This window comes from Centroberyx affinis, unplaced genomic scaffold (genome assembly GCF_046629955.1).
Source record: "Centroberyx affinis isolate AG114_WGS23_722 - 3 ecotype Tasmania unplaced genomic scaffold, CSIRO-AGI_Caff_v1 ptg001863l_1, whole genome shotgun sequence".
Lineage (NCBI taxonomy): Eukaryota > Metazoa > Chordata > Actinopteri > Beryciformes > Berycidae > Centroberyx > Centroberyx affinis.
This window is the reverse complement of record NW_027280240.1, coordinates 112251-132009: the sequence shown is the minus strand read 5'-3', so window position 1 is coordinate 132009 and position 19759 is coordinate 112251. Positions and strand designations below refer to the sequence as shown.

The 19759-nt window shown below is 42.0% G+C and overlaps 1 protein-coding gene across 2 annotated transcripts in view; it reads right to left on the bottom strand.

Annotated features, from left to right (window-relative positions):
- Positions 1 to 19759, bottom strand: part of LOC139653077 (transcription factor SOX-6-like) — a 142414-nt gene that overhangs the window by 34759 nt on the left and 87896 nt on the right. For both annotated transcript variants that reach the window (XM_071530034.1, XM_071530035.1), the window contains one exon: positions 3575 to 3695. In XM_071530034.1, the coding sequence (XP_071386135.1) occupies positions 3575 to 3695 (121 nt within the window). The remainder of the gene's footprint in view (positions 1 to 3574; positions 3696 to 19759) is intronic.

The window sequence follows — 19759 nt, the reverse complement described above, 5'->3', positions numbered from 1 at the left end:
TGAGTGGAGTGGGGGGTTAGGTGGGTGGGGAAGGGGGGTTGAGGGAATTGGCCTTAGCTCAGACCCCACTTCTGCCTGTCACTTCTCCTCACAAACATATGGAGCCATTAAGCCACAGACATGAAGGTAAATGTATATACCTTCTCTTTCACTTTGCCCTCGCTTGCTTGCCTCACTTTGCAATCTTGTACAGCACAGCACAATGTGATACAGGCCATGGAAATTCAATCCCCATTTAGGGGCAGGAGCAAATAAAATCACACAGGAGAAGTGATTTCAAATAGTGCTGGGTTGAATGGGGGGGGGGCACTGTGGTTATTTCTACACCTCCTCTTTATGGTACGATATTATCTCTCTCTCTCTCTCTCTCTCTCTCTCTCTCTCTCTCTGCTGTCTATGACTTCGGGTTTTGAGTATAATAAATGGATGCATGTCTTTGGATGTCATGTGAAACCTGGGAAGGGTCATGTGCTAAGTGAGTACACCACCACTGCTGGGGGGGTCTGGGGCTCCGAGGTCTGGGTCTTGGGTGCACCCAGTCTGTGTGGAGGCACCAGTCTCCAGTAGACTGGGCGCTCTGCCAGGTTAGTGTCACTAGTGAAAGGGAGTTAGGTTTGAAATGGTGTTTGCTGTCCCGGACATAGCTGGTCCCATGCCCAGCGCCTGGACTCTGAATGGGGGGTAGGGGGGTTGCAGGTGACGCCATGGCTGAATCACAACAGGCTATATTTCCCAGCTCATGTGGTGGCATGAGTTATAAGTCATAGATCTGCTGAGGGTTGACATGGACAGATGTACTGGAGGCCTTTCTTGGACCAGATCAAATGGTGGTGCCCTGAATCAGCAGAAACTATGTGACTACAACCCTCATACTTGATGTTCTCACTGCTTTTTAACAGGCAGAGCGTTACCAAAGCTGTTCACTGTCTTGCAGAAAGACGGGCTTGCAAAGTCATGGAAAACAAAAAGCAGGTGATAAGTTTATTACATATTCACTTTACATTGGTGAGACGCATACCGTGTTCTCTGTCAGGTTTCATACTGTAAAATGGGACCAATATAAATAGTTAGGTGACAGTTTTGAACCTCTGGCACTCTTTGGCTCTACAGTCCTGTGATTGTAGAAGTCCTAAAGTTGCCTGGAGCCTAGAGGAGCCCACAGCCCAACTCTGCTCCCAGTAAAATTCATCTCCCTTTGAGCTGTTAACAAAAAACACAGAAGATGCCAAAGGCAAAGACAGTGTTGTCAGAGACCAGAATTCCTCGATCTGATGAGGCTGTAGGTAGGAAGTTAATTTACCAAATTTCATTTCATGGACCTTTTTGAAGTTATAAAAAATCAACCTATTTATTCTCAAGGGGGAAAACCATGCTAAGAATGTTATTCAATCAAACAACCATCTCTGTATGAGCTTGAATAACTGATGCCTCCATATCATTTGAGTCTCTATACAGAGGCAAAGATGCGCAGCTTTAATGCTTCCAACTACAGTGTAGTAGAAACATAGAATCAGGAAAAAAAAAAACCTAGAATCAGGAAACTGTCAACTGTCAGCAGGATGTCTATGAGGAAGACTGGCAGAGGGACCCAATGACTATGGGGTCATTCTGCAGGTCCATTAGAGGCATATCAGACCGAACGCCGGCATGTCTGTGTAAACAGAGCGGAAGCACAGGGAAGTTTAACGTGTGTCTATTTGTTTAAAAGATGACTTGGCGTTTCTATGGCTGTGCTTGTCTACCATGCAACACCAGGTCATTGAGCACAGCCAGTGCATGGGGTGATGACTTATCACTACGGTGGTAGAATGACTCTGTTGCCATGTCAGCACCGCAGGGTTGGGGTCATAAGCAGTGGTCCCTGGGAGCTGTCTCATAATGATAACATCAGATTAGTGTGCCTTAGCTTGGAAGTGAATGCTTGGCCATTCGCTTCGTGGAGAAAGGACGCAGCAGCATCCTGTAGACCCCGCAGGTGGTGATAACATTGTACTCTGGATATATTGTGTTGGAGGGGTAGAAATAATAGATGTTTTCGAAATACCTCTCTTGACTATGAAAGTCATTTTCTGGCCCCCTTTGCTATTTCTTCATGAACTCATGAATTATGCAGGATCTATACACATGGCGACCCCTGATCATGATTCCATAATAGCTCCTGTTATTTGAACTAAAACATTTTCCGTGTCAAACCTATTGCAGAAAGCACACTGGTAAAAGACTCCCCCTCAGGCACTTTGTTTAAGCTGTCATGGCTCCATAGTTCCAAAATAGCTGACTTTCTTTTTCATCCTGTGGTTTTATAGTTAATTCATTAACTGCACTACCACACCTTTTAATGTTCTGCAGCGAACCTGCTGACTTCCCAGTGTTTCTTTTTCTGTCTTCAATCCCCTTCCTTGTTCTAGTGTTGCTTTACAACAGACAAGAGGACTTTCCCTGTTGGACATGGACATGACTCATAAATCATTTTCTTTGACAGTGATGTTTTCATCAACACTGCTGTTTCCTTTTCTCATTCTGTTTATCCTCCTTATACTCGCATGTGTCAGAGTAAAGGCCTTTGAGAATAGGAAAATCCTTGTATGTGCAAATTATGTTTAGTTACATTCAATAACTAACATGCAGGCTGGGAATAGCCTAGTCCAGGAACCAAGCAGGCCAAGCCAGGTGAGAGGCTAGGAATAAGTGGCAGGGAGTAATTCAGGCCATGGATCTTTTTTAATTTTTAATTAGAGCAGACCATGGTGGCACATCTTTAATTTTCACAACAATGAACCAAGGAGATGAGGGCTGGAGGTTACTGCCTTGGCAGGGAATCAATCAACATGTTGCAGCAATTTCCCACAAATTTGTTTTTGGATTTAGAACGCTCGCGTGTGGAGCTTCTCTCTCTCTCCATTCAAAAGACAAAGGGAGGGAGAGAGGCATGCTGTTACAGGCAATGGGAGCAGTTATACTTTCAGGAGGAGCCTGTTCCTTCCTTACGTCATCCACACCACCATCTTCACTTTATTAATTTATTTTACCATCAAATTATATTGTTATGCAAATTTTAAATTGTAATAAAATAATTGGAAAGGGAGTGCTTGTTGTTAAGCCACTATTAATATTTCTATTATGTATTCTAGGGAGCTTCCCATGTAGGGCTTGAGTATTGTGTTACTGGATCTCTCACAGTAGATTCTTGGGTAGTGATTACAGCCAGAACACTCCTGAAAGATACTTTCATGTTGAAGACATGTTTACATTCCTCTGCCTCTTTACCCATATCTATTGTTCCACATGCACACTGCCTTGGACTAGAAAATTCCCAAGGCTTGGCCCCAAATCCAAGTTAAGACAGAGCAGAGCATGCCAGTCAGACTGGCCTCACTGCTGAAGTACAAACTGAGCCTCTGCTTAATACCAAGAATATGATATACAGTATATGGTGTAATAACTTGAGGACTAAAAAAAATGTTTCAAAGACATTAAATGTAGTTAAAGATAAAATTGTAAGGGGGATAGACATAGAAAGCAGAGCAGAGAGAGGGGGGGAGGGACAAAATGAAGACTAAAGAAGCAAGCATACCTGGCTTGTAAGACATTCCCGGAGGGAAGAGAAAGCCTTGCTGGGCGGCGGCTGCTGCTGCAAGAGTGCGTTGGTCGTGTGGAAAAATGGGGATCATGAGCGGAGGCATGTGACCCTGGACCTGCTGAACAGAGAGGGAGCAGAGATCAGAGAGAGGCCTAAGCATAGGCATGGTACACAGAAACACAGAGCCCACGCAGGGGGAGGCCAGATCACAGCTCTTCCTAACGCGTGCTGACAGGGGGCTCTCCGGCAATGACGGCCCTCGTGTGCTCACACAATACCTGGCCAAGCTGCGCCTGCTCTTAATCCAAACCACAATTTCACCTCAGTACATCAAAGGCCCCGCGATACACACATTGTTCCACCATCAGTCAGAGGAAGCGACATGCTGGACTGAGAGCAGAGAGGCTAGGCAGTTCTGTCTGCATCTCTAGAGAAGTACTGTATGTGTTGAAAGAATATAAGAATTCACAAACACCCGGGCTGTTACAGTAGATACAACATGTCAGCAAGAGGGATATCTAATGCATTACACAGGTGCAGAGACAGGGTTGGTCAGCATGTACATGCACACATGCACACACACACACACGCACACACACACACGCTTTGACCTAACAGACAAGGGAAGATCAACTGCTCAGATACTGTATAAAGCATTTGTCCCATAATCTTGGATGATCATTTATATCGGTGATAAAAGCCTACACACAATCAAGTAATTTACTGCAACTGTTTTCAGCTGGGGAAAAAATAGGAGGCAGCCCCAAAAGTGCTTGATGCTAGCTGTATTTCATTTTAATGTCATTCCCTGACTTGCTGTTCCACTTACATATTAACCTTCACCATCCAGCCTGATGCTGACTTACCTACTGGGAATATCAACACAAACTAGCAGAGGTAGAAATATGTGCTCTGAATGTGTATGCCTGTATGTGTCTGTTTATATGCGTGTGTGTGTTTATGTGTGTCCCTGCATGTGTGCGTCTAAGCGTGTGTGTGTGTCAAGGGTGGGTGAGTAGCTTATGTCTCAAAAGCGCCGTGTGGGGGTTTTGCACACATGTTGCAAGGTCCAATCTTACTGTCATCCCCTGCTTCCTGAAACTCTATGATGGGGAGCAGCCCAGCTACCATGGGCCTGCGAGGGTTAATCTAACACTGAGCCAGGCCACCTCAGGGGAACCTGCCTGGAAAATGGGTTAATAAAGGTCACCCCCCAAAATAAACACTTTACAGAATGTTTCTCCATTCATCCCTCTTTAAAATCAACTTGCAATAAAACGGGTCTGGGCGCAATTACTGCCGCTGCATTGGGGCATGAAATCAACCTGCTCTGAGCAACGGCTTTTCCCCCCATGTTCTAGCTGAGGTCTGCTATGATCTCCACTTTTTCAGCCTGTACTGCTCCCCCTGTACACCCTAAACTGGTGTAGTCGTGTCCAGTTTCTCTCATAGTTAGCAAGCTAGACCTACTTAAAACTACTTTATTGATCTGTCCAGAGGTGCAGAGCTAGACTGAAAACTAAATAAATAGAGCCATTTTATGTCTACTGAGCTTTTACAGAAGTGCAAGTGTAGAAAGTGCATTATAGAAGAATAGAAAAGTATGTAATTCTTCTGAATGTAATTCTGTAAAATGTGCTGTGGCTGGAGAAAAATAAATGGCCTAGGAGACTGCTACAAATGACCTTAAATAAAACATCTTTTTATAGGAATTTGTGTTCCAGGTTTCCAGGCTGAGTGGATGAAAGATGGATCTTGGCCTTGCATGTATGGAACATATGGAAAAACACAATAATTAATGTCACAACATGAGGTAGGGCCAGTGACAGGCGGGGGGACACTAGGGAACACAGCTTTTCTCTGTGTCTGTGTCTGTGTATTTGGACTGTAAAACCAGATGGAGTCTGTTGCTGAATGTGCTGCACTCACAGGGCAGAAAAGCGCTCCCTAAAGCCCCCATCCCTCCAAGTATGTTACAAGTATTTTCCACCAACACTGTCCACTATTGTTAATTTTAATATGGCAATATATCAATAATGTAGCAAGGAAGACATTTTCATGTAGCAACTAGCAGGCATCAGCGGTACACTGAAAATTACGTCATATATCAAATTGTTTAAACCTAAGAGTTTTTATGATTATTAAGTATTTTAGCAGTTGTGTACAGAAAACGAAAGTCTGTTCCTATCGAAAACAATCTATTTCCTGATTTGTTGTGCCCATGATTGTACTGTGGTTAGTTACAAAATGATGATTTCTGACTGGCATCTGCTTTTCCTACTCTGCTGAAAGTTTACTGGTGGTCAATTTTTTTTTTCTAGAGGAAAGAAAGTATTCATTACTCTTGCTCTCCATTTCTCCTTGCTTTTCCCTGTAGGCATTGAACAGAGTCTGGTCTCTTAAATCAAAATCTCTGCTGGTGAAAACTAGAGGCAACCTCCAAGTGTATTAGTGTCTTGTAAAGGATGCTCATAGACATAATTAAGATTATCCCTTTTCAAATTAAACCAGCAAAACAAACTGTGGCACAGCCAGGGAAACAGCTGCTCCAAATGAGGAAACATTGTGAAGCTTCTTTTCTTCAGCATGCAGATATTTATAACATTTCACATTATTCCATAATTTCATTGCTTTTAGGTATTTGTGAAAACTAATTAGGGGCTATGCCCCTAATTAATATAATTGAATTGTAGAGGAAATATATACAGAAATTTAATGAGTATATATACTGAGAGACATCAGCAAAATGGATCAGATATTCTATGTATTTCTCTCCAACAACGGTAAATGTAAATGGTGAGATTTCATTTGGGATATCGCTTTTTATTACTATTATTATATTAAAATATGGAGCAGAATATACAGATTCACCGAGGCAAGACGGAGTGTAAATGTGCATTGAAGGGGAAATAAGTGCATTGAGTTTGAATGGCTGTGATTTGCAGTAATGAGCTCCGAGCATTAAAGTTTAATTTACAGCAACTAATGTCAGAGAAAGGCAAATCAAATGTTGAGGAGCTTCAAGGTGGCAACAAATAGTGGAGGTTAGTTGAGCTGTCAATTAACAGCTGGCACAGTGGCTGAGCAGACAATGCACTTACTGCATGGATTTTAATATTTTCACTATTATTTTTTTTTACTGTTCCCATCTACAGGAGCAAGGGAACCGTCAAAGAAAAAACATTTAGGTAAAGAAGTACATTTAGAAAAATTACACCTCTACTTAGAGAAAAAAGAGAAAAAGAGACAGAGAGATAGACAGAGAAAAAGAGAGAGAGGGAGAGAGAGTGTCTTCCATTCTCCCTGTGTGACTACACACCCAGCCCCCCCTATAAGAGTTACCCTCAAGTTCATCTAACTGTGGGCTGAGTGCCCAGAATATTTCTATTGCCAAGATGATCTTGAGGAGTCGGAGAATGAAGTGGAGCAGATGTGAGCGGGGCACTTGGGCAGCGTCCTCCCTTCTCCTCGTAAATACAGCGGTATTGTTGCGCTGGCACTGCTCTTCCTTTGTCTTAGCACCGCTAAGTACTGGATAATGTCATTTCACACCATCTGCCCCCAGGCTTCATTAAAGATACATGAATGGGCTATCTTATGAGGAACAGGTGCTATTGTTTGTCCCTCAAGACCCGGCACTAAGGATCTGACTCGGAATACTTGAAGAGGAGCATCTGTAGTGATCAGTCAGACAGACTTGGCTGAGGCGCCCGTCTCTGCCAGCACGCGCTCCAACAGAGGTTTCCGGGGGGGGGGGGGGGGGGGGGGATTCAGCCGCCTTGCAACATGTATCATCAATTCAGATGACCTGATGAAGTCTGTAGCAGGCCAGCACGCAATCTGTTTCCCTCTCAAGGAGACACTGGTATTTGATAAATAGGACCAACCTGCAGTTTTACAGCAAGTAGAATACTGAGGCTGATATTGGACCCATATTATGGAAGAACTAATTAGGTCTATTTCAGGGTTTGTTTCGTTTGAGTGAGAGAGAAAAAATTACTGGACATTTTTGTCATATTCATTTTTGTCTGATTTCTGTCCTTGTGTAGTTCTCTTGTGTGGTGTCCAAGTCCCTACAAGTTTCCAAATAGTTTTCTCAGAATCCCTCTGTGGACAAGTGAGGGAATTGTGCTGTGTATGCGAGAGCTGGAATTGGGTGGAGGAAATCAAAGTTGGAGAATGTGCAGCTAATTTCTCTCTCTGAAGGCAAAAATACAACAAATGTGTGATTTAATGAAAACTATTGCTTCTTCATATCAAATTCAAAAGCCTATTTTAGTAATGTAATGCTGTTTACTATTAAATGTTTTAATCATAATTTGTTAAATTATTGCTCATTTGAGTAGAAAGCAAAATATAGATTAATCAAGCGGAAAGAGGAAGCATTGATATTAGCTCAGTGACTGCATACTGGTTGACAGCAGCTAGTCCTGGGGTCAGACTGCAGAGGGCGAGTCAGAGGGCTGAGACTGACTATGCACTGATGTGTAAATACCCAATGCGTAAAAAACAGGGCCGACATGAGGGAGCTCCCCTTATTTCTCCTTGCACCTAGAACACATGCGATATTCACCCAAATACAGTATTAGTACTGTACAGTATGAATGATTGTCTTTTGTAAGGCTTACAGTGGTAAAATATAGATAGATGGTACTAAACATTTTTTTTTATTAGTTTCTAAGTTGGCAATTTGGAAAATGTAGAAAAATATATATTCAGCTCTACACATAGATACAGCAGTTTTTAATGTGCAAAGAGAAAGCTTTAATCTTCCCTTTAGTGTCTAGAAAATTGCAGTTCAAATTATTCTATGTCCAGATTTTCTTTATTGAATAGTATGATCTGACTGGGAACATATTCTCACATTTATTGTTGAACATTCAGGAAAAAAAATAAGCATATACCATACACCAGTTTGGAAATTTTCAACAGACTTGCGCTCAGCTAGTGATATACAGTATTTCCACCAAATAAAAAAGTGAGTGACTCTGATTTGCATAGATATATGGTGTAAGCATCCGTCCTCAAACGCACGTGAGGCAGCGGCTCCGAAACACCGGGTGCAAATGGAGACGTACAGGGCATTACAGCACTCACTAGGGTCCCTGTCAACACCCATGTTCCTCACTGTCTGTTACAGCCTCTACACCAGGCCCAGGAGGCCTGAAGCCCCCCCGCTGGCTTTCCCTCTGAACCCCCTTACACTTCCATGCACTGATCCTCACTCACATTTACGACTCGCTATGGACCACAATGCTCTCTGCTAAGGGAACCGGGAGAGTTGATGTAAAATGTCAGATTCCCTCATTAACAAGATAAGAAAGAAGACAAAAGGCAAAAAGACAGAAACATCTGCTTCTTTCTCAGCATGTTTTAAATGGTTATTAGCTTGAAAGGACCGGTGAGATCCTGGGTCTAATATCCTGATTAATTGCTACTTGACACCTTTTAACACAACTCTCTCACAGATGCTTATCTTGGATATAATCTGCATTCATTTGCCTAGAGGAGAGTTGTAAAACCACTTCAAGTATCTGACAGCAATACAATATATTTTCAGTTAGAACAATACTTTGGCAGCAGGCAAAGTTTCTGACAGGGTCATGATGATTTTGTTCATTCTGTACAATCATTCAGCTATAGTGGGCTCTTTTTCCATTAAATCCACAAGGGCATGATCACCAATAGTCATCTTAACATTACGAGGGAAGTCTCATACTGTATTTCCAATCACTAACGTCTCTTTATTCTCCTAAAATTACATCCTCACTTTTGGTGCCGTCAGATCCACAGCTCCTGCTAACCTCCTTTTTCACATATTCCATAGGAGGGGGTGCTATAATTTCACCCAGGGAGGATAGGCTCCAGCTGTTGCTGTAAGAACTGATAGTTCACACATCGTTCCCCTCCTGCTCTCCACTGAGTTGCACACCAAACGGCTGTGAGTGGAAATCACCTTTGCTGATCCATTTGAAGGTAAAGTGATCTTGAGGAAGCTGGCAATCTGGCTTCATCCCAACAGCAGCACACACAGTAAAACTGACACTAGACAGCAGGATACGCTCAACACCCGCCACTGTGTACACAGCTCGCTGGGTCTACACTGTACTGGAGCCTAACCAGGAGGAAAATCACTGAGTGGAAGCACTTCTGGGCTGCCGAATCCTCTGTGTTACTTTGTTGTAGAGAGGGCAAATTCCGTTTTTTTTTTTTCATCGAAACAATCCTAGGGTTCCTTAAACACATATTACTCCCACACTACAGGTCATTTATCAGCTGGTTAAACTCCCAATCTAAGTGTGGCCACTTCAAGCACTAACCCAATACAAACACTCATAGACTACTAGACTACTCCAAAATACGCAACTATACTGAACACAGTTATAAGCAGACACATCACACAGCGGACACACACACACACCAGTATCACACCTTGATCAATCAGAGATATTTTTACCATGTGCTAGTGCTCAGTTTGGTCTGTAATGGTAATAAGACAAATAGATCAATAGTTTCGAACCAGACTTTGATGCTCCAGCCTTCTGCCTGGAATGAAAGTGTTTGTATCACCACCCGCTAGACTGAAGCACATTGTTCCTGCTTGTCTGCTCTGGAAATGAGCGCACTGCAACGGGGGGGTGGGGGTGGGGGGTGGGGTTCAGGTCACCAACAAAGGGCCCTTGTCCTGACCATGTCTATGACCTTTCTCTTCGCTTCCTTCCTCCATCTAAAATCCTTACACAGCACCTCTTCCTGTAAAAGTAAAAGACTGACATCTAAAGCCAAAGAGCAATATAATTCTGTTTGAGGGTGTACAAGCACTAGCCCTGAAAATAATATTTTCACTGCACTGTAGCTATACACCACTGACTGTTATCTTTGACAATAGACGCTGCCTGGCTAGTTTTGAGTCTGACGCTGCACATCAGTCATGCCTGTGTGTAGTATAGTGCTGCTCAGGATAAGGTGCAGGAAAACCAGACACTTGAGCGAGGTCGGGCCATCTAGAGGGAATAACCAATAGATGACTTCTTGTTCCACTAATTCCTTACACAGTAAAACAAGCCCTCTTGGAAAACAGCCATTTCAATATGTCTATATTAAGTCGGCGGCAGTTTGAAAGCAGGGTAGTCCAACCCTCTGCCCCCCCACCCCCCTCCTCCTCACCCTCAGCTCTCCCCCTGACTTCCTTGGAATTGTGGATAAAACTGTGCGCTGCTGTTTGCCTTACTACACTGCATGTCATTCATATGAATCCTGCATACTGTTCTAAATTTAATGTAGTTACAGTATTTAAATATTGTGGAAGGAAAAGTAAAAGATTTGTTCAAATGGAAATATAGGCAGACAAAACAATATAATCAAAATGACAAATCATGAGTCAATGGTGTGTGCAAGAAAATTTAAATCATACATTTGATTAAAAAAAGTAAAAATCATAGTGAAGATACAAAAAAAGAGACTAGACATGAAAGGTGATCTGTGTAGATTCATTAAAAATTGTGTACTTGAGGGAAATTCTTGTACCAATGTAATTTAACTTCCTAAATACTTTGGATTTGTATTGAAATTAAATATCAAAGTCAGGCCTTAAGGTATTTTCTGCTTAGAGCTTTTTTTTGTATGTTTAAAGGAACAAAAGTAGATTCATGCTAGAGGGGTCTCTATTACATTATACTCTATGTATGACTCTGAACATATAAAAAAACATACATACAGGTACTCAAACAAGTACAATAAAAAATTGCATTTGTACATACACTATGTATGGCATGCAGTGCATGTGCACACACACACACACACACACAGCATCCCCTGTCTTGAAATACACAGACTGCATTTTTTAACACCAATTTCAATGTTAGATTTTCAAAGAATATGGGCTCTTTTTTGGGTGGGGGGAAGGGATACATGGAAATAAGAAGGAATATTCTCTCATGGTCTGGCCATAAAATTAAGAAGGTTTGCAGTAAACTGGCCAAATCCATGGGGACTCCCTCAAACAGCATGTGTAATGACGAGAAAGAAGAGAACAGACATAAACAAACCCACAAGTGGGTTTGGGGCCAGCATCATTATCCCGCGTATACATCCTTGCTGTATGGAAATGGGAATAAGTGAAATGCCTCGGACCCTCATTGCAGGGGGGCGAGTGAGGTTCTAAAGAACATTTGACACGGGCTAGTCAGATAGCCTGCTACATCCATGTGAAGTGAGCAGGGTGGGGGCAGAGGGAAATAGAAGGATTTGAGTATGCGAGGCTTATGAAATACTATGGCTGTAAAGGTTTGAAATATCACATCTTCAGCACTGTAGAGCAAGTGTAGCCCAGCTGGGGGAGGACACAAACGCAGTGTCTCTATTCACTGTGGATTGTTTTATGTTTTATAATCAAATTGTAAAAATATGTATCTTATTAAGTCGTTTTTAAAATAAAACATAAAACAAGCTTCATTCTTTAATTTAACATTTATTTAAATTATACTAATTTGCCTTTGAATCTAGGCGCATATTCTCTAGCATTTTGTCAAAGGAATAGGCTACCTCTTTTTTGACAGTTTCATGGGGAGTCTAGAGGAAGTTAATGAGAAAATATAGTGTGTCTGATGGTGAAACTGAAGACCACCCCTAATCTAATAATGGTATTGTCCACACTACGGCTGGGCTTCCCCTCTTTCCTGTCCTCCTCTGATAGACTGAGTCTCTGTCTTCACTATTACCTCCCAGCAGCTGGGGCCACAGAGAACAACAGAGCCCATTCTGTTGTTCAGCAGAGAGCAGGGCTGTTAGGAGGGGCAACTTTATTACAGACACAAGTGTGCTGAGACTTTAAAACATGCTCAAATGTCATGGGCACACCTAATGATGGGCAAGAAAAATTGCAGCGTTTTTGTAACATGTAACAACAAGAGAGGTAATGTGAGTCCTCGGTTGACAAAACAACACTTTAACAGACTGGATCATTTATATTTTAGACATACTGAATGATGAAATTTAGCTAATGACATTTTGCCTTTTCTGAGAATCCATTCAATCATGAAAAAAACAAACACAAAATTCTACAATTCTGTTTCTATGAAAAACTGTGCAGGACAAAATAGCTCATTCATTGTGTTCCGTTGGGGAATGCTTGGACTCTCCTCCGCCCCAAAAACAAAAAGGTCCTTTTTTGCGTTGGCCATGGGCTGAATGCTTTGCTTTGCCACCCCAGCCCTAAGAAAACACGCGCCCCCTTTCTCCCTGCCGGCTGCCCACACACAGTAGATCCTATTAATGCAGCTCCTTCTCCCTGTGAGCGTGCCCACTGCGGAGGACGATGGCCATGCAAAGCCAATGCAAAGACAAAACAGTTTGCTCTACATTAGCAGAGAAAACACAGGCCATGCAGAGAGGGAGAGGAAACTAAATCAACATCACACTGGAGGATGTGTTCTCCGTCAACTGATATTTTCCTTTCGAGGGTTGGGGTACAATGGATGTTAAGTGTAAGCCCTCTGCCTTCATCCAGGGAAGGCTTGTGGAGCCCGACAGAGCTCCAAACAGGTGCTTTATAATGATATTCAGAAGGAACATAAAAGTCCTTTATTCATCATAGCTACCGTTTGGCTCATGGTTGTATCAGTGACATATGCGTGAAGTACTCATGTTCAGTTATCAGGGATATTTAGTACATATTATAAGAAAGCTAATGCGCATTCTCTTATGCTTGATGAGATGCACTATGCGGTAATCTTCTGTCTTGTGTTGATTACCATTATCACTAGTGAGAACTGATACGAGGCTGTAAGTTTATGTCGTAAATTACCCAGTCCCAGGGCTGGTTTAGAATCCCCTCAGGTGACTAATTTTAAGTAGACACTCAGGTGTGATTTCACACATTACAGCCGTTCATGTGGCACCCTCTCTCAGATGGAGCCTTTTCATTATCACTGCTTAAACTGCTGAGGTGTCTGAATACAAAGGCGTAATCCAGCCCCGCTGCTAATTACAGAAAAGCATGGCTATATTGTGTCATTTACAGCAATAATGGATCCATGTTTGTCTACATTCTTACCTCATTGACAAAGATGCAGCATATGTTCCGCACCACTGTGTCTAAAGAGACCCAGTAAGGCAAGTAATCATTTGTTACAGTTTGACAAGGGAAGATGGCTATGTCCATCTTTTGGCATTGTTTAAATTTGGATTTTCAAAATAAATTCATCCCTCTTTCCAGTATTGAGCAAAAACATTATTCCAAAGCCCTTGTCTGTGTACCCGAACTTAAACCTACACACTTGTGTTACGTAAACGGATGGTGCATTTCATCCCAGGGAAAGAGGAAGCTAGAGGTCTCCTTTAGCTTTACCCTGAAGACATAATCTGACAAAACCCACAGACCCAAACCATCCAGACAACCTCCACTGTTTATATTCCTAAAGCATGAATTTGTTTTAACAGGCCAACAGCATTACCGTACCAGCCGTTCATCCACTTAGCTTAATTTCCAAACCATCACAGCCATTGCTGAGGTTGTATCTATTACGCCATTTTTGTGCATCATTAAGTTTTAACAGGGGCCCGATAGCTTTATTGTTTAAATTGCACATGACTTTATTTAACGTCAGCATTTCTTCTGCTTCCTGACAAGAAGTCACATTTCATAACTAATTAAATTGATCCCTCCCTCCCCACCAATAGAGTCCACTAAATGAAATTATTTGTATCCAAGTGTCAATATATTAAATCACAGGGGCTAATGAGTCGGGTCACCGCTTTCTTTTATCTTCAGTCTTGCATGTGCACATCTTCATCAGCTAACAGTCTCCTTAAATGGAGGATGAACATGTTGGACTGAGCCTCCTGGGCGGGAGCCAAGGCCGTCTGACTAGGCTGTTAATGCCCTCACATAATCCTACTAGCAGGCTAACACAGAGCTCCTCAGCACGTACACACACACATACACACACACACACACACACACGCGTAATATCATTCCCTGCTCTATTATTCTCTTATTATCATGCTAACAGTTCCAATCTAGCTGTGCTAATTGGGGAACTTACACATTCTCTTTAACAATGTCTATTTTTGTGCTTTTTTTTGCCAGTGCATTAATAAGAGTCTCACACTGAGAAAATCATTTGTGCTGGGGAGACAACAAAAGCTTCTGAGAATACACAAATTAGCACCATTATCTTCGTGGCAATTACCAGGTTATTTATTTAAATTATTTACTATAATGTGGTAGTTTTGGAGTCTTTGCCTCACTAAATTGGTAACCAAACAAAATCAATGGATTAAATTGCTGCTCATTGGATAACAAATTCAATACATATTATACTTACAGCATACTAAGTACAAACAATTACAGCATCCGCTTACGACCAATAAACACAGGATATTGTGTTTGACAGGCAAAAGAGCCATATTACAATGGCTGTAAACAGTAGTACACTAGAAAGAATGGCATTTATAGTCTGGACAAGAATGGCTACTTGAAGTGTGAGTCAATGAATCACAAACAGCACATCCATTGTTGTCAATGAACTGACTCTTTTCCTTTTATAAAATTAAATTACTTGTGTAAAATAATACAAACCCTATCAGTGAAGGGAAAATCCAAAGACTCTTGCAGGATGGATAGATAGACAGAAAGACCGGAATAGCGGTTGCCGCTATCATTCAAAAACAAATGTGTGTGTAACACAAAGAACTAAGTGTTTAACTTTGCAGGGTCTGTATCCTCTGTAGACAGAAGACACTTTTATAACTCCCCCTGTGAATTCTCTTGTTTCTTTGCAACACTGGGAAAATAAATTGGAAATATCTAAAGCCCTGGACAACTGATTAAAACACACTGCTGTTCAAAAAATTCAAAAGATTGTTTTTTTTCTGCTTTAAAAAAATTAACTGACTGTAAGTTAGACAGCAGCTCGATCATTTTCACTGCAATTTTATGAACAAAGTACAAAAGCAAAAAGCTTCTATTCATCAGTTCTAAATGAAATGCAAAAAAAGTATGAACAGCTCCTGCTGTGTAGTTTAATACAAATAAAATATATCCTAATTAACTTTTTTGGTCTATAACTATACTAATACTCTATGTCAATAGGCATTAAAAAGGGAAGACAAAAAGTGACATTAACAGTACATGTGTGTCATACAATGAAAGAAGGAAGATGGCTTAGGTGAGAGCCAGAGCTGTTAATTTCCCAAAACATATTCCTTGAAATCTACCTCTGGACTGTCCACATGATAAAAATGTGGACAAGGTGGGTTGCTAATCCTAGTGTATTTAAATGTTATCTAATCTGGGAACTGTTGGCAGCTAATATCATTTAACCCTTGCAACTCCCCCACTGTTTCTCTACACCATTAAAGCCACATGTGAGAAAGCCTCTAACTCTTTGAAGTGTGTACTGACAACAATATAGTGACCTTTTCTCTTTTAATCTTTTCGCTCGCTCTTTTTTGAATGGAAGACACACACACACACACACACACATTGAATTACAATTATCAATCATTCCCTAACTTTTACCCTAACCTTACACAAACGTATTCTAAAATTAACTAGTTAAGTATCCTAAAAAACAACCATTTTCCCAATCTGGAAAACAACCCTGACCTTTTTCCAGGTCTTATATTCTTACATGCAGTAGGTGTGTGCGTGTGTCTATCTTTGTGGGCACAAAGTCAAAGGTAGGATGTAGTCACACATTATTATGTGTGTGTGTACATGTGTACACGTGTGGTTGGGGTGGGAAGCCAGGCCATGTGAAGGTCCATCACAGCAGCAGAGGGAGAAAAGGCAGGTCAAAGGGAGATAAATAGAAGTAGACCCGCTTGATGACGAGAGCATTTAAGGCTGCAGGATTAAAACCAAGCGTGAAAAAAGATGGTCAACAATGGCCTCCATAGAAATTCCTTATCTGTGGGATCTTTTTAGCAGACTGCACACTGATGCCAGCTCTGAGTTACAATTTTAGCCAAAGCGAATGATAAATGTCTAGATAATGTCTTGATATTATGACATTGTTTGTGGAAAAAAAAAAAAAACATTTAAATTGACCCAACAAAATGTTTCTGATTAAAAGCGTCCCCTGTTTCATCTGGGGAGCTCCTTTCTCCAGCCTGTTTGTGAAGATAAAGTTCACCCTGACCTTTCAGCGAATATTTATTCTCTTGATGTGTGTATGTCTGTGTGGGTCTGTGTGTGCGTGAGTACTGTACACGATTGCCTCTGTGCATGTGTATGAGTATCTGCATGCCTGTGTGTGAGAGTCAAACCATGGCTCATATCTTAACAGGCCCATCCTTGAGGAATGCATGAACTGGTGCCATCCCCATGAGCGCGAATGCTAGGCTTTCCACCTGGCCTCTCTATGAGGGAAGAAGGGAGCTTAGGGTTTGGCTATGGACAGTATACAATCACTAGAGCTTTCACAGAGCTCTACATCTTATTAGAGCACAACAAACCCAGCTGAGCCATCATGTCACCGTCCCCTTGCCAGGTTTAACAGTACGAGTTTGGTTATCTTTACCAGCCCACCTTTAATCAATTCATTTTTGACTTATGGGTGATATGTGCCCTGCCTTTAACTCTCATGTCATTTTAAAAGCATAAGCTGAACAGAGAGCCTACAGTCCGATGATCAAAGTGATGCTATTTAGCTGCTCATCTGCTGCCATTAGGTGCAGGAGAAAGTGGGTGTGATTATCAAGCAGAAAGCTCCAAAGAGTCCAGTCAAATGGTGGTCAGTGCATCTGATTGATGCTGAAGCCAAGCAAATAAGAGAGACAGAATAGAGTGCTCTGTATCATTTCTTTTTTTTCTTATTTTTTTTAAACTCTGAGTGCCTGTGTGCAGACTCAGAGAGACGAATAACTTCTATTATGGAACAAACTCGTTCTCTGTTAATATGTACGTTAAATTGTCACATGCTTCTTATAAAATCCTGAATGGTGTTTCAAATTTTCAACTAAATCAACTCAGCGTTAATCCCCTACTGGGATTGAATTAGTGCCAAGATGATTTCAACAACGAGGACGGACTGAAGGAATACAAACAAGCGGAGGGAAAAACACACAAAGCCTTGAGCTTTAACTTTTGATAAGCCCCTAACACCGCAATCAAAACATCTGCTATCTTAAAACAAGTGACATTGTAATCTCGAAGGACAAAGACTAAATCTCTCTCCCACTCTTGTAAGTATGATGAGAAAGGATGGAAAGAGAGATGGCCATTCAAAAGGGAGACTTGATTAAACTGCATGTTGCCTTGTTCCAAACCTCTCTAACTAAACCTCTATAACTGCACACTTCTCCCAGATCTCCTCCAGCCCCTTGAAAGCACACATATAGCGTGCCAACAAGAGTCTCGAGTTACAGTCCCCGTGGTTTTATTGTTTGGACTCTGACAGTCCAGTTTACAGTGCCCACTGATGTGATCAGTTACATCATCAATATGAGACCTTAGCAAGAGTGGCTTTCCCCCTGAAGCCAAAACAGAAGGACTTTGATGGCTAGTAGGGTCTCCAATAAAGTCTACTGCTCTCCATGCTAACAGCAGGGTAACTCAATCCCCCAACACTGCTTTACCACTTTGCTAAAAGTCTGTGACATACAGGCTGGAAGCTTGTTTACAGAACTAATTAAGTCAAAGCTGTTATATATTAAAGGGGCCAGGGCATTTTTTAAGAGGCAGCAGTAATGAAAACAGAGTGGCAAAAAGATGCTTCACTAACTTGCCCCTGCCTCTCTTCTCCTCTCTTTGCTTCTCAATCTTGAGAGGAGTGGCCAGCACCACATTGGATATTTGGAGGAAGTAGGTCAGGAAGAGAGAAAATGTCATGAAATCGGCATTAAAGGACTTGGTGTGGGATAAACAATGTTGAACATGATCAAACTGAAGTAGTGAGAGTAATCCATGTTGTTTGTCCTCTGGTGGGCTGCTCCTAATAGTGGTCTGTCTGTTGAGTGGAGTCAGCAGAGACTGATGGGCAGCGGAGCAGATGGTCTGAACATGGGACTCTTTTGTTTAATTGTGGATGTGGTGTTTTTATCAGGACAGCTCGGGGTCTGCTCAGGGGAGACGCTGGCTAACTTGGCTGCGCAAGGAGGGACTTTGCTTGTATCTCTGTTCAAGTGTTTGAAATGGATCTATACATATTTAGGAGTGCATTCCCATACACACTCGACCCCCCACCCTATCTCAAAACTATGCATCAAGGGGAATTTCCAGGTATCATTTGCCTTTAACTTTGAGATGAAAGTAAGGACCTCTAAAAGTGAGATGCATTAAGGCTGTGTGTACTCAATGAGCATAAGTAAAGAGCCCTCCATGATATGAGTGATACTAGGCCCTTAGTAGTGCATGAGGTACTTCATTTTAGAGTGTTTTCTACAGAGAGTGTCGTGCTCTATGCTCCTCTTTAGTGGAGTGTGATATGGAGTCATTTTTCCAATAGACTGTCCACTGTTAAAGTGAAAGGTCCAGTCCAGTGGCTTCTCAAGAGCATGTTGACAGTGAGGCCCTTCTCTTGGGAAGTGCCCTTGAGAGAGGGAGTTTTAATGTCCTAGCAGTATATCCTGCTGTTGTGCTTACTGCTGTTTAAATCCAAGGGGTTTGCTTTGCCTCCGCACATCATAGGAACAACATACTGAGTGCTGTTGGGGTATGATATACAGGACAGCAGGGAACCCTGACAATGACGCCTATAAAGAGGAACTGATCTTCAGCAAAGAAACCAGACAGTGGCTCTTGAGAGCAACGATACGAGGTAGGGAAACATGCGACAACTTTTGGGGGAACTGATGGGCAACAATCACCACTGAGTCACTTCAGCATAGTTGCTTTAAATACACAGGAACAACTTCTTGCCAGTAAACGTTTGAAGAGATTTTTGAACCTGTGGCACATTGCTTGTGTATTGCTGTGACCTTTCCCTATCTGCCCCCAAGATTGTCAAACATATCACCACCCATACAGCCGAAAATGAGTCTATGTGTTGTGTTGAATTGAGAGAAGATGGGGAGTTGCCTGCAGGAAGAACAAGCAGAGTGTAGGAGGTGAATGGAGAAGGATGTGCCTGACACCAGGCACACCCAACAGGATAACCTTGGCTTCCCTCAGACAGCTAGGCCCACAACCTTGACCACAGCCAGTGACCAACCTTGGATTACTCTGTACAGTCT